Raw genomic sequence first — 14,250 nt, 5'->3', positions numbered from 1 at the left:
TCTGAAGAAACTTGGTTGACCACCTGTATTGCTAAACCTTGCAAAATCCTTACACGATGGCATGATGCCAATAGTAATGTATGAAAACTAAGAGTATGACTCATTTAACATCAAACAATGGAGTGAAGCAAGGCTGTGTACTTGCTCCGACATTGTTTAATATTTTGTTCTCATTCCTGCTTCAACATGTGTTCCGTGATGTTCAAGAGGGTGTTTAGCTTAGTACTATACATGATGGAGGTTTGTTAAACATTGCAATGATCAGAGCTAAGATGAAAGTGAAGGAGATAATCAAAAGGGATATGTTTACAGATGATGCAGCCCACGTGGCTCATACTATTGATGCCCTACAACATCTTATTACCAAGGTCTCTGATTTATGTAAAATTTTTGGGCTAGCAATAAGCTTGAAGAAGAGTTATCATGCACCAAGGCTCTTCAAAACCAGTTCCAGATATCACCTTAGATGGTATTCGTCTGGATGCTGTTGATCAATTTTGTTACCTTGGCTCTACTGTTACCAGCAATGTAGATCTTGATGCTGAGCTTACTAGTAGAATTGGCAAAGCAATCAGGAACTTTGGTCTTTTGCAAGACAGAGCCTGGAACAATAACAAATTGCCAACTAAAGTGAAAATCTGTATTTTTGAGAATGTGTTTTATCCACTCTTCTATATGGCTCAGAAACATGGACGATTTATGCCAGACATACCAAAAAACTAAACAGCTTTCATATCAGATGCCTGAGTAAAACTCTTTGAATAGGATGGCAAGAGAGGATGACAAATGTGAAGTGTTAAATGGTGCTGATATGTCCTTCATAGGAATGTTGATTAGTAAGAAAAGACTCAGACGGCTTGGACATGCCAAGCAAATGCCGGATTACAGGATCCCAAAGAGTGTGCTGTACTCTGAAGCGCCTGAAGTGTCTAGGAAGAGAGGAAGACTGCTGTACAGATTTCAGGATGCTTGCAAAGATGCATTTGTATCCTTTGGAATCTCTGTGGATGACTGGGAAAGGAGTGCAGAATGCCACTCTGGTTGTTAGAGTCAGTTTGAAGATGAAGTGAAGTGGATTGGATCAAGCTTTGTGATGACTGGCATCAGAGAAGAAAGTAATCTGGTGCTCTGATTCAGAACATTGCTAGAGCGTGGGTACGCCCTACCTGTGAATGGGACTGTCACTCGCACATCAGACACAGCAGCCGTCAAAGAGCTCATCGGTGTATACATCATGTTCTGTAAAGAGTGATGGTGCCATTGATTGACTGCTATATGGAATGTGTGCAGTTATTGACTAGTTGATTCTTACTGTTCATCATCCTTAACCACCAATTTGTCGTCAACAAGGCTTTGCTATTTTCAGTTCATCCATGTGTAGTCCAAAGCTTCAGATCCGAGACTAAATTAAGAATCCTTTGTGCTGGCTGGTCATGGCCTTGAAAGCACTAAGGCACCTGATACAAAGGATCTCTACACATCTGTAGGATCACCAATGATCTGTTTTAGAAGAATCAGTGAAGTAGGGAACTGGATGAGAAAGCAAGAAATAAGTAAAGAAGAAAAGTTTTCCCATCTCAGGGTTAGGACAACCTTGATCTAGTGCAGTATGTAAATAGAAAATCATTTTGGGCTAATATCATGGACACCAAGTCCAATATGCTCAGTTATTTACCGGCACAGCCTTTAGGAAGGACCCACAGCCTAAGGCCTATTTCTACAACAAAAACTATTGTATTCTGTGATAAGGCAAGGTTTTTTTCTGGGTAAGTTTTATTATATCCCATGGTGTGATAAAACTCCGATGTACAGAGTTTGGAGCACGTTAAATATATTTCAACTGAGATAGATAAGGGCAAATTACACAGCTATTACACACTCCTCAAAACTGAAATTTTATAATAAATGCAGTTTCAGAAAGTATTTTCACTTTCAATGCAAGCAACCTGTTCTATTCCAGCTGGCTCTGTATATTCATTTCGCATTGTGAAAACATTCAATTGTACTCCTCCCCACCCCACCCAAAGACAAACATAAAAGGAAAGTTATTTTTAAAAGTCTCTAGCAACGACACTACCAGATTGTCTGCTTCACATTACATGACCTAATGAATCAGAACAAATGCAGTAGCCAGAAATGCTCCTTTTTGCAGTGGGGAATAATTCCGTTGTTGTGAGATTACAGCGGACCCCTACTTATGGTCATAATGCACTACAGCTACTGCTTACCGAAAAATAGCTTAAATGACCAAATACACAATGGAATAAAGAAAGTCACTATACAGTTTTCCATACAAAGATTCCAAGGAGAGACTAACAGACGTGGTAAGTATATTATCAAGAGCATTTTTAAGTGAGCAGGTAGCCAGACCTGGAAACGTTCTTTTTACTTTCATAATTTAGGGTCATGGTATAAAAATAAATATCAATTTAAATACATGTTTATAAAAGGGTAATCCTTCTAGAGAAGTGATAGACAATCTCCTATTGTAAGCAAGTCCAGGGCCAGTTTCTGCCAATATAATTATGTTTCCTTTTTTTCCTGTCCATCCAGTCTATAATAGAATATTATCATGGAACACAGGATTTTACTTAAATTTGTGGGGAAAGCTCAAATGGAGCATTTTTATGTTGACTATTAATAATGCTAAATACAAAATACATAAAATACTGTATGCAGACTTTACTGCTTGAGGTATACTGTACTATATAAATTACAAAAACTTCACTTTATTCAACTAGGATGAAAATTCTATGATTGACTATTCAGTCCAGGGAACTCTTGCAGAAGACTAAGACATTCTCATCTCTAAATAATTTCACAAATATTCTGTATCAAACAGCTGATGTGCTTCTTGATCATGCCATCTAAGAATAAATTGAAGATACATGAAAATGTTCACATTACAGTTAAGGAAAAAAAGCAGAATACGTACGAATAGTAGTTTTAGTCCCAAAACCAAAAACATTATATGTCAAACCTTTTGTTTTAAAAAAGGAAGTTTAAAATTATAGAACTACAGAATAATCTAGTCATCTGAGCATCGAACTAAGAGCCAGGCACACTTGATCTTTAATCAAGTCTTTATCTCTAATCAAGATCCCAACTTTATTACAGACTCATTCTGGGAAGACATCTTTTTTGCTTCAATTTTCCCATCTCTAAAACTGAGGATAATAGCAGTTTATTACACAGGAGAGATGTGAGAATTGAAATATGTGAAGAGCTTTGCAGCTTTAAAAAGCATTAGGAAAAGGCTAAGAATTATTATGTATCAAGTGCTAACGAAGTTACACCAGAAAACTTGGTGGGAGGAGAAACAAACAAAATATGCTGGTAGTTTCATACACAATTAAAGTAACAAAAGCAACATTAATAAAAGTGAGGAACATTTCATAATTACCTGCAGGTAATGTAAATGTTACAAGGTCAGTTAGAAAATAGCAAGCAAAATCTCCCTTTCGCTGATGAAGAGATGCAGCAATTTCACGCCGGATTTGTTCTGTAAGTTCTGGACACACCATTGCTGGAATGCACTTTGCTGCATGTTGCGATACCTGTAATATAAACAGCCTTATTTCACCTGCTGGTGTTTATATTTACCCAAAAAGAGTAAGAAGAGTTAGGCATCAGGTAACAATTCATAGAAAACATTCTGAGGAAAAAAGAGGGATACAGTAGGTGTTTAAGTTGCTTATAATGAAGGCAGCTGGAATGAACACAACTAAGAGAAAAACTGATCCCATCAAGAGAGATGCAAGAAGGTCACATGAGTGTAAATATCAATCTCCTCAAAGACATTACAAGTAAGTCAACAGCTATCATAAGTGAGTGAATGTAAATACCATTTACTCATTATGAAGCTAACAAACACTGAACTGACTACCACAGTAACTTAGCCTTGAATCAAACCAAAACTGAAATTGAACAGATGGCTGGGGGGGGGGGGGGGGGGGGGGAATTAGACAACAGAAGCAAACAAACAAAATGATGGTTCATAAAATGCTGATCCAAACTAGAACCAGTAAGGCCACTTGGTGACAAAAGGAAAAAGCCTGATGTTATGGATGGGCTCTGATAACAATTTAGCATCCTCACGTAATTTCTTCTTTGTTTCCATGTTACACAGGATTCTATACCCCATACTGATTGGGCTTGTACAAGGAAGCTTCCGATTTCTTACCTGCCACTCGCCAAAGTCTAATAAGTGGGAAAATGACTAATACATAGACCACACAATATTCTGAAGGATTCTGGCCATCAGTGGCAGAAAAAAAGTCATCCAATTATAAAGGTCAAACATCAACATCAGGTACATCTGGACTACACAATGGAAATATTTTTAAAAGGCATTTGGAAGACGTGCATTTTAGAGGAGTCATTATCCTGACAAAAGTAGGGACCAGTATTACTATTGTTTTCTAGGGTTCAGTATACATTTTCACAACTGTTTCAGGAAAACATTGCTACTGAAAAATCAAAAATACAGGATTTTTCAGTGAAGCTAACTGTTTTAAATCTATCCATCCATCCAATTACACACGTGTCCCTCATCACTTAAATATGCAGTTGCATGTACTAACTGCACACAAATAGTCGATTCTTCAGACTATCTGAACATTTCCCACTAGTCATCTCTTCTGCTATTCTGTTCCTCATCCCCTGGCTTGAGATGCACATAAAAATGTGTCTAATCCCCCTTCTCCAACACAGCAGCTTCCTTAGGGAAGCTAAGCCCCATACCCTGCAGTAAGAGTAATTTTTCTCATTAGATTTTCCTTAAAAATTGCATGGATTCCTGATTCAGCTTTAAGCAGGAAGGAGAATTGAAATGAGGCTCTGTTGAGTAATTCTTCCCTGAAAGAAGGTAGTGCATCTCAGCAGTGCCTCTAGGTGGCACTTCACATGTTATCTGACCAGTCTATACTAGGTCTGTTCAGACCTAATTTTTAGGTCCGACTTGGACCCAAGACATCTGACCTGACCCACCCCAAGAGGTGCAAGTTGTTCTCCAACCCACCCCCAACCCTTTCCCTCAAACCTGAGTCAGCCACACCACCATCACCTCCTGCCCATGGGGTCAGCTCTCCTCTTCCTGCCTGTGGAGTTGGCATAGTGGCAGCTACATGCCTACTCCTGCCATTCGCTGCCCCCTGCTGCGCTCTGGAGCTGCTACAACTCCCCAGCACACACAGATACAATAGTTTAATTTTCTCTAAGTGTTTTGCTCTAGAGGCGTTTCCTCTCCCCCACCCAAAAGCACAGGAGGCAGCCAAGTAGTTTACTTCCACTGTCAATAAGGTCAGGAAGTATGACCAGACTGCTTAGATCTGATAGGAAACTAAGCGAGTGAGACTACCACATCCACCTATCCACGTTTTAAGAGAACTGTTGCTGAAAAATCAAACAGAAAAAAGGCACAAAGAAGCTATGCATGCATTTTTCTAATATTTGTTTGTCTCCATCAGCTAGCAAAGAAAGCTGCACTCCAAAAATGGCAAACAGTGGCAAGGTTGCTAAAAATCTTTATTTAACCTAAACAAGGGCCAAAGTAACTCACCTCTGTAAGCAAAATTGCTAGCATATTCTGTCTTTGAAAGCGTATAGCCAGATGTACAAGCGTGTAACCCACATCAAAAGCAGAAGGACGATTTAGCAGACGTACTTCATCTGCAGTAAGCTGGCGTGCAATATCTCCTCCTGATGACTTGTATGCTTCAACAGCAGCTAAATCACCTTCTACAACTCCTGAAGACACAAAAAGCACATTAACTTCATTTTAGATAATAAAAGTATGATTCTGAATCAAACTATTTTATTTCCTACAGTTTCCCTATGCCCGTTGGACTCCACTCTTTGAGAACAAAAGTGATATTGCTCAGTGAGTAAGATCTACAAATAAATGCTGTTTTTATTTTAAAATTCTGCAGTCCTGCACTTACCTTACCCCTCAGACCAGTTCCATGCTCCAGCAAGCATATGCTAGGACGCCACACCAGAGTAGGAGCCAGTGATCCAAGTAAGGTTTGGTGGTGTGGTCCATCAGAAAGAACACTTGGTTTAAATATAATGAATGGTCCTAACATCTGATTATGGATGATGAAAAGGGTCATTCAGAACAAAGTTCTATTTTGACAACTCTGCCTGCAGCTTATCTTAAAGCCTGTCAAAATCAGACAGTGTACACCATACATGCAAAAAAGTTTGTTTTGACAAATCCCTTCAAACCTTGCCATTTATCACAGAAAATACCCTTGTACAAAGAAAATTTAATATGGAATTGACTTTCCATTGAAAAATATAATATAGGATAAAAAGTCAATTCCACATTAAATTCTTCTTCTAATACTTTGGTCATACATAACACTTACTGTATTCCTAGATCAACTGTCATGGAAAGTATTTGTGTAAAATAATTATGCTGTGCTTACGAGTATGGCTTTTCTGGCCAGCAATATTCCCTTTTTAAAGTAGTAGCACTTGTTAGTAACTAAGATGAAGAGAAGAAATGCATATTCCACGTTTTCTAGTAGCCTAGGTTTTACTCTTTGGGGAAGAGAATGATTTTCCCCTACCCCAAGCAGGGCTTTTATCTTTATTATTTGTTTATTTAAAGCTACAGTTGAATAGAAGCTAAGCATATGTTTTCTTTCTATTCAGAATAATTCTGTTGAGATGAATCAACTGGGATTCATCTCAGATATGTGCTCAAATTTAAACACTGCTATTACTACCAACTGCATTCTTTCCGCTGTTAAACATCACACACAAGAAGACTAACATTTGCCTTTTAAGAATATTCTATGTATATCAACACTTTCTTATTTTAAAAACTAGCTTCTTCTGCATTTGCACTTGGGAGTGGAAGCTCATTTGACAATCCTGCAGAACTATGTTTAAGAGCAGTCGCTGTTTGCGCCATCCAGTGACTCCATGCGTCTTTGGCCTGTTCAGTTTGGAAACATTGCCCCACTCTATGAGCCCATGTAGCTCCTGCTGCTTCTGTTCTAAAATCAAATTTCTTTCTTTTCCATCTGCCAGGAACTTCCAAAACCCCTTCTTAGGGATAGGCACCCACTGCCAGTCTTGCTTTTTCTATTACAGGTTAGATGGAGATATCCATCCACTTCCATGATGGAAGGAGTACATAAACACATTTTTGTTATTTTTCTGCCAAGCCTCTTTGCTTCCGAGACTGCAAGGGGAAGCTAGCTGCTGCAGCACCTTAGAGCCATAGTACCCAAACTTTTTAGTACTTGAAGTTCTCTCACAGATATTTTAAAACATGGTGGCTCCCCACAATGAAATACTTGTTTTTATTGACTCAGAACACTAGACAGATGAGGGACACTAGAGTTTGGACGGTTTTGTGACTTTATTCAACTACAGCCAGTTTAATCACATAAACTGGGTTTTTAAAATTATAATTTGAAAACATGGATTTCTTAGGCATGTTTGGATAAAGCTTAACATTTTAGTGAGACAAATGGGCCTATTTCAAACTTCACAGTTGCACATTTGGTAGAATCTGATAGGCCACACAGTTGTTTTCCAAGTTGAAACAATTTCTGTTTAGTTTTCACAGAAATCATTGCTGAAAACAGACTCTGATATAACTGCAAGCAAACAGAAGCAGCGCTTTCATAGTTTCATCACTGAGGGTATGTCTATACTACAAAATTATGTTAACCTATGTTAAACTGGCAAACAGCCTCCGCCGCAGTAATTAAATTGCTTTTGCATGTCCAATCTATGCTCCTTGTATCGGTGGTGCTCGTTCTCACGATAAGCCAGTAACAATGAATGTAAGTAATTCAGTGTCTACACTGACACTACTTTGTCCAAACTACATCAACACTATGTCTCACACAGTTAAGTTAGCATAGCAGTGCAGTTATGTCAGTGGAAGCAAAATTTTAGTGTAGACACTTACATAGTTAGGTCGGTGTAAACTGCCTTGCATTGACCTAACTCTGTAGTGAATACCAGGCCTAAATATTCCTCATACTCTCCTTTAACAGCAATCTGGAATTCCTGGTTTTCTAGATTTGAAAACTTGGTCTTCAGCATGTGACTATTCAACAATTATAAGTGTCAACTGTTACCAAGCACAGATTTCAAATCTAACTGGTATCAGGAGATTTATCCATAGCTCCAGGAAAAAATGCCTCAAAATGGGAATACAATCCAGACAAATGCACTAATATTTGGTTTTTAATAGCATTTTGATAATTTTCATTTATTTAAAAAAAAAGTCTAACAACACTGGAAACATTCCGATAACTCCCTTTTCAATGTGGCATATCCAAAGACAAAACTTCTTCATAAATTCCCCAATTTTGTCTTTCATACCTAGTATATTTGTATTCGTACCTTTAAATGTTAGGTTCAGTGCATTCAATTTGCCAAGTATGTCTACCAGGTAAGCTAACAGTCAAGAAGTCCACTTGCACATGCAATTTGCAAAGTGTATGGTCACAGCTGTTTATGAAAAATTATATATATATAAATTTATGCCCACAATAGCTTTTACCCCCAATTTATAAACCTGGTCCATTACATGCATATGGCAGGTCTATTTATCGGGGGGGGGGGGGGGGAGGAGGAAGAGGAGGGGAGAAGAGAGGAGAAGAGTGGCTTCCAGAAATGTTAAGTTTATGTTGTAGATGGCCCATTTTATCTAAGTAGATGAGTCTTGCTCATGAAATAAAATAATATATTTTACCGAAAGCAAAAACTTTCTAATTCATAGACTAAAATTCAAGACAGGACACAAATATGATTTTTATAGCAAAAAAGGAAAAGCAGAAGTAATATTCTCTGGACTAGAATGTTAGCACCATTAACCAGGTGAATCTGTGGGAACTGATGCTATTAAAAACACTGCTTCAAAGCACTATGAAAAAAAAAAAGTCTCCTTCATACCTGCAAAACTGTGCACCTCTTAGAAAAGTCTTAACAACTTTACAGAAACTTTGCAAACATGGACAAACGTCTTTCAAATTAGAACAAAATGAGTCTGGACAAATTTACATGAGAGGATGTATTATAAAGTAGGATCAAGAAAGCAAATGATTCAGTAGAAAGTAAAACAACAAGGTCTTAGCTCTGGTCTACACTGCAAACTTATGTTATAATTACATTACTCAGAGAGGTGGAAAATCCACATCCCTGAGCGACACAGTTATACCAACCTAACTCCCAGGGTAGACAGCACTATGTTGACAGTTGGACTTCTCCTGTCAACACAGCTACCGCCTCTTGGGTAGGTGGACTACTTACGCTGATGGGAGAAGCTCTCCCGTTTGCGTAGGTAGCATCTTCACCAAGCCCTACAGCTGCATCACTAAGTGTGGGCAAGCCCTAAATAATAAAGAACTACTCCTACTTTCCTTATCTTGTATTCTTTACCCCACCGCTATGATGCCCATCCTGGTATTTACTATACAGCCATCACCAGTTACAATTGCTTACATTTTCTTAAGTGAGTGGTCAGCCTGACTGTTACAGGGGAACAACTGCAGTTAAGATTTTACTGTTAAGGTACTCCTTAATATGCATCCAATTTGATACAGAGAGTTGTACTGTTTTACTGAATTAAAATTCTGGAAATATGGAGAAAAATTACACTGTAAACAGAAGGCTAAATTCTGTTTGCCTTAATCACACAGTCCCACTGACTTCAGAAGGGCTAAGTATGAAAAGGCTAGCAGATTTAGTTTCAGAGTGAAAGACTACTTTTTTGCTTCTCCCTATGCAACGGGGGGAGGGGGGGGGGGGGCGTGCAGCATAATAATTATGAGGATACCCTACAGCCACTACTACAGAAGGATCTATGTCTAGGACTATTTCAGTATTTTAATTACTTTTTAACATTTTGACACTCAGGAAGTTTATTATTCTGTATACTTGGATATTCTATTCTGACTTGATGATAAGAAGGATCTCTTAAAAAAAAAATCAAGAATTGTTTTAAAGGGTCTTGAACCTTTTGATCAGTTCATATTATGAACATTTTCTGTTGCCTTCAACACTAATCTGGACACTGCAAAATTGCTTTATCTAACAACTGATTCCCCCTCGCCCCCTGCCCCCCCCCCCCCCCCCAGTGTCTAAGGAGCTTACATTAAAACAGGATGGATAAAAATCAATGATTTTTTTTAAAATAAAAAAAAAAAAGGGGGGGGGATTTTTTTTTTTTAAATAATCAAAATACTAAATTTCTCTCTCGTTTAAAAAAATAATAGTTACAATTAAATCTCAGCACAAACATGCTAAACCTACACTTAGTCTCATAAAAATGAATTAATGGCTAGTGTGTCCAGCCTAACTACCAGCTCTTGCTTCTTGAAAGTTCTGAGCTTTCAGTTTCTATTTCAGTTTGTTTCTCAGCAGAGTAAAGTCACATGTGCAAAGAAAGACACAGGCTGGATAGGACTGTTGTTATTCTGTGCTTATGTGATGCTGGAGCTGGGCCAAGCAAGGCAGAGGAGTTAGTTAAGACACTGTCTTAAAGACGGAGGCAGAGTATAAAGGAACAGTGGAGTGGACTGGAAAGAAAAAGGGAAGACATTATTCAGCACACACACACAGCTTCCTATATTCCCCCACACTTTTGCCACAGAAGAACTGTCATGGCTTCTGGGTGTGTAAGAGAAATGCTATGTGGGAATATTTTGAAGAAATTCCTTCCCTGGGTAAAAAAGGAAAATGTGTCAAGTACATGTTTACTGATGATGTTTTGAACAAAATCACTCTCCTGAATTGGTGGAAATCTTTAGCCAGGCACCTTAAAACAGAGTTCCTAAGGCAACTTTTCACAGCAGTAGCTTCCTCTGCAGGTACAGAGAGAAAATTTTCATCGTTTGATATTATTCACTCAAAGCTAAGAAACCAACTGGGAGTTGAAAAAGCAGGAAAACTCGTATTTCTGTTTCAGTCTATGAATAAAAATGACAGTGGAAGTGGGGAAGATGAGAGCTAATTGTAGAAGTTTTAAGGACAGCGTACATTTAGTGTTGTGATGACTTGTCTGTTAGAGTTAATAAAATTTGAAAATAAAAAAAAAAGTTTAAGGACAGCTGTCAGCCAACAACTCAGGAGACTGCTGCAACTGCAAATGGGAAACATTTATATAACATTTAAGATTTAGAGTTCAATAAAATATAATTGCAATTGTGTTTGTGTGTGTGATTTACTTCTTACCATTCCTAATGTACTGCTGCTGCATCTGCAGTTTGACACAGGTAATGATTATGTACTATTTCCTAAATTAATAAAAACCAAGTTATCTAAAAAACTACACAAAGTATACCCTCCTAGATTTTGTAAAATGCTGTATTGAGTTGTAAATTAACATGTTTTAGTGATCAGATTTCCACCATTGTTTAAGAAATATGTGAAGTAGTATCAGTGGGAAACTTGATTTCAATCAATGATTTTTCTCTTGGTGATTTAAATTGCCTGAATTTAAATCAATCTACACTGCATTAAAATATGTACAACCTTGTTTAAATACAAGCATCAATGATGTCAACACAACTCAGGGAATGATCCTTCATTGCTACTGCAAAGCCAGTAGGGACAAGTGATGCAGTAGCTTTTAAAAAATGTCTTTAGAAGTAATAAGATACAAATCAAAGCAATTGCAGACAGCCATTGGTATGATTAAAGATATGGCCCAACTTTCATTACCACCCCTTTTTCATAGACAAATTGGAGGATTGGGCCAAAATAAATCTAATGAGGTTCAACAAGGACAAGTGCAGAGTCCTGCACTTAGGACAGAAGAATCCCATGCACTGCTACAGACTGGGGACCAACTGGCTAAGCAGCAGTTCTACAGAAAAGGACCTGGGGGTTACAATGGACAAGAAGTTGGATATTAGTCAACAATGTTCCCTTGTTGTCCAGAAGGCTAATAGCATATTGGGCTGCATTAGTAAGAGCATTGCCAGAAGATCAAGGGAAGTGATTATTTCCCTCTATTTGGTAGTGGTAAGGCCACATATGGAGTATTGTGTCCAGTTTTGGGCTCCCCACTATAGAAAGGATGCGGACAAATTGGAGAGAATCCAGTGGAGGGCAATAAAAATGATTAGGGGACTAGGGCACATGACTTATGAGGAGAGGCTGAGGGAACTGAATTTGTTTAGTCTGTAGAAGAGAAGAGTGAGGGAGGATTTAATAGCAGCCTTCAACTACTTGAAAGGGGGTTCCACAGAGAACGGAGTTAGGCTGTTTTCAGTGGTGGCAGATGACAGAACAAGGAACAATGGTCTCAAGTTACAATGAGGGAGTTCTACATTGGATATTAGGAAAAGCTTTTTCACTAGGAGGATGGTGAGACATTGGAATGGGTTACCTAGGAAGGTAGTGGAATCTCCATCCTTAGAGATTTTTTAAGGCCCAACTTGACAAAGCCCTGGCTGGCTTGATTTAGTTGGGGTTGGTCCTGCATTGAGCAGGGTGTTGGACTAGATAACCTCCCGAGGTCCCTTCCAACCCTAATCTTCTATGATTCTATGTATGTCAAGTCCGGCCTTCCAGTTTCAATGGAAGACCTCTTTTGGGCTCTAGATCTTGTTTACATTAATCTATCAAAACATTTCCTACTAATGTCGGCAATACTCGGAGCACTAATGCAGACATCTGAACAGCATCTTTTTCAACCATGTGGAAAATTGTCAGCAGCCAGTTAGCAGGTATGTTCTAACCCTAAAGTCTGGTCTACACACAGTTTTTGCACCAATTTAGTTATTTTCGTCTGGGGTGGAGTGGGTTTTTAACCAAAATAATTAAAATGGGTACAACTTATAGTGTCAACATTTGTGTATACAAAGGTATCCAATATCAATAGATTTTCCTAAATGTATGGGAACAACTACACTATTGTCAGCATCTTTATATCAGCATAGCTGTGTCCACACTGTGGGAGTTGAATAGCTTTCATTATAGTGGTGTGGTTAAAGGAGCACAATTTTGTGTATAAACCAGTCCTTAGAGTGGTTTTTTGGTGTAGATTAATCTTTTCTCTTTAAACAGGATTAAGCTAAACTGAAAGGAAGCACTTTAAAATAAGAGAATGTATACACACAAACTTGGATTCTAACTAAACTGGATTAAAAACACTTTGTTAATTGTGTGCAAGACTGTACAGACAAGACCCGAGCTTAGGCAAGGACTTGATTTCTATACTTATACAGATGGCAATACCATGGTAAAATAGGGCTATGTTCTCATGTTTACAAAGAGGAAATGCTTAATCTATTAAGGAAGTTGCTGTGCCTCACCCTTTGAACAGATGACAATTAGCTTAATTATTCCTTGAATTGTCTGAAGGGCTCCAAGTACAAATACACTGCCATTTTAGCCCTACAGCCCTAGTCCCACAAGCCCGAATCTACTGACCTGGGCACTGAGGATCAGTGCCCTGCGTTTTTCTTTGCCGTGTAGACATAGTCCTGGTCTCCCTCCTTCCCTCAGTGTCCACATTCCCCACCCCCACTCTGAGCTCCTTGCACCATTCTCTTTACTGAGCCACTCAACTCACACCCCACGTCTCTTGGCTCGTCATCAAATCTGTCCCTCCTACCCCTGCCCATCCCCATATAATTGGCTCCTAATCTCCTTGCCCAGTCAGCCCTAATCTCTCCCCTACTTGAACTGTCAGTATCTCCCCATCAATAAGCTCCTTGTCTTAATCCACTCATCCCCTTACTCCCTTAGGTCTGGTTAGTGTTCCCTCTGCAGTCAAATCAGGTAGCTTCCTCCTTCACACTGCTTGGACATCAAAAAGGACAGGCACAGAACAAAAATCCTCCCTGCTCAGTACAGTGTCCTGCCTGCAACAGCCCAGAGCTGTAACTGAAGAAAAATCTTGCTCAGTACAAGGTTGGAGCATGCCAGCGCAATGGACTCTTTGGAAATTTTAGCTACGAAGAACTAGCAAGTTTCTACTGACCAGGTACAAACTGCAGTTTTTCAAAAGATTTCTACTTATCCAAATTTAGGCAGATTTTCACAAAAACAGCAAAAGGCACATTCCTGACACAAAAACTACCCTCTGCCAAATTTTGAGTTCCTACTCCAAGGCAGGGCATTAGAATTTCTCACAGAAAAGGTTGTCAGAATTAAAATGGGCACAACAATTTTTTCCTAGCCTTGATCTTAGAAACAGCTGAACCACTTTAGCTGAAATTTTAAAAAAACAAATGAGCATGCAGCAGGCATGGAAAATTTTAGCCAATG

The 14,250-nt window shown here is 38.7% G+C and overlaps 1 protein-coding gene across 3 annotated transcripts in view; it reads right to left on the bottom strand.

Annotated features, from left to right (window-relative positions):
• Positions 1 to 14,250, bottom strand: part of ZRANB1 (zinc finger RANBP2-type containing 1) — a 110,519-nt gene that overhangs the window by 31,622 nt on the left and 64,647 nt on the right. For all 3 annotated transcript variants that reach the window (XM_067533419.1, XM_067533420.1, XM_067533418.1), the window contains exons 4-5: positions 5,561 to 5,748; positions 3,404 to 3,557 (exon numbers count right to left, since the gene is read on the bottom strand). In XM_067533419.1, coding sequence (XP_067389520.1) covers positions 3,404 to 3,557; positions 5,561 to 5,748 — 342 coding nt within the window. The remainder of the gene's footprint in view (positions 1 to 3,403; positions 3,558 to 5,560; positions 5,749 to 14,250) is intronic.

This window comes from Emydura macquarii, unplaced genomic scaffold (genome assembly GCF_026122565.2).
Source record: "Emydura macquarii macquarii isolate MOO-44397 ecotype Brisbane River unplaced genomic scaffold, CSIRO-AGI_Emac_v2 contig_3343, whole genome shotgun sequence".
Taxonomy (NCBI): domain Eukaryota; kingdom Metazoa; phylum Chordata; order Testudines; family Chelidae; genus Emydura; species Emydura macquarii.
This window is presented reverse-complemented; position numbering and strand designations above follow the sequence as displayed.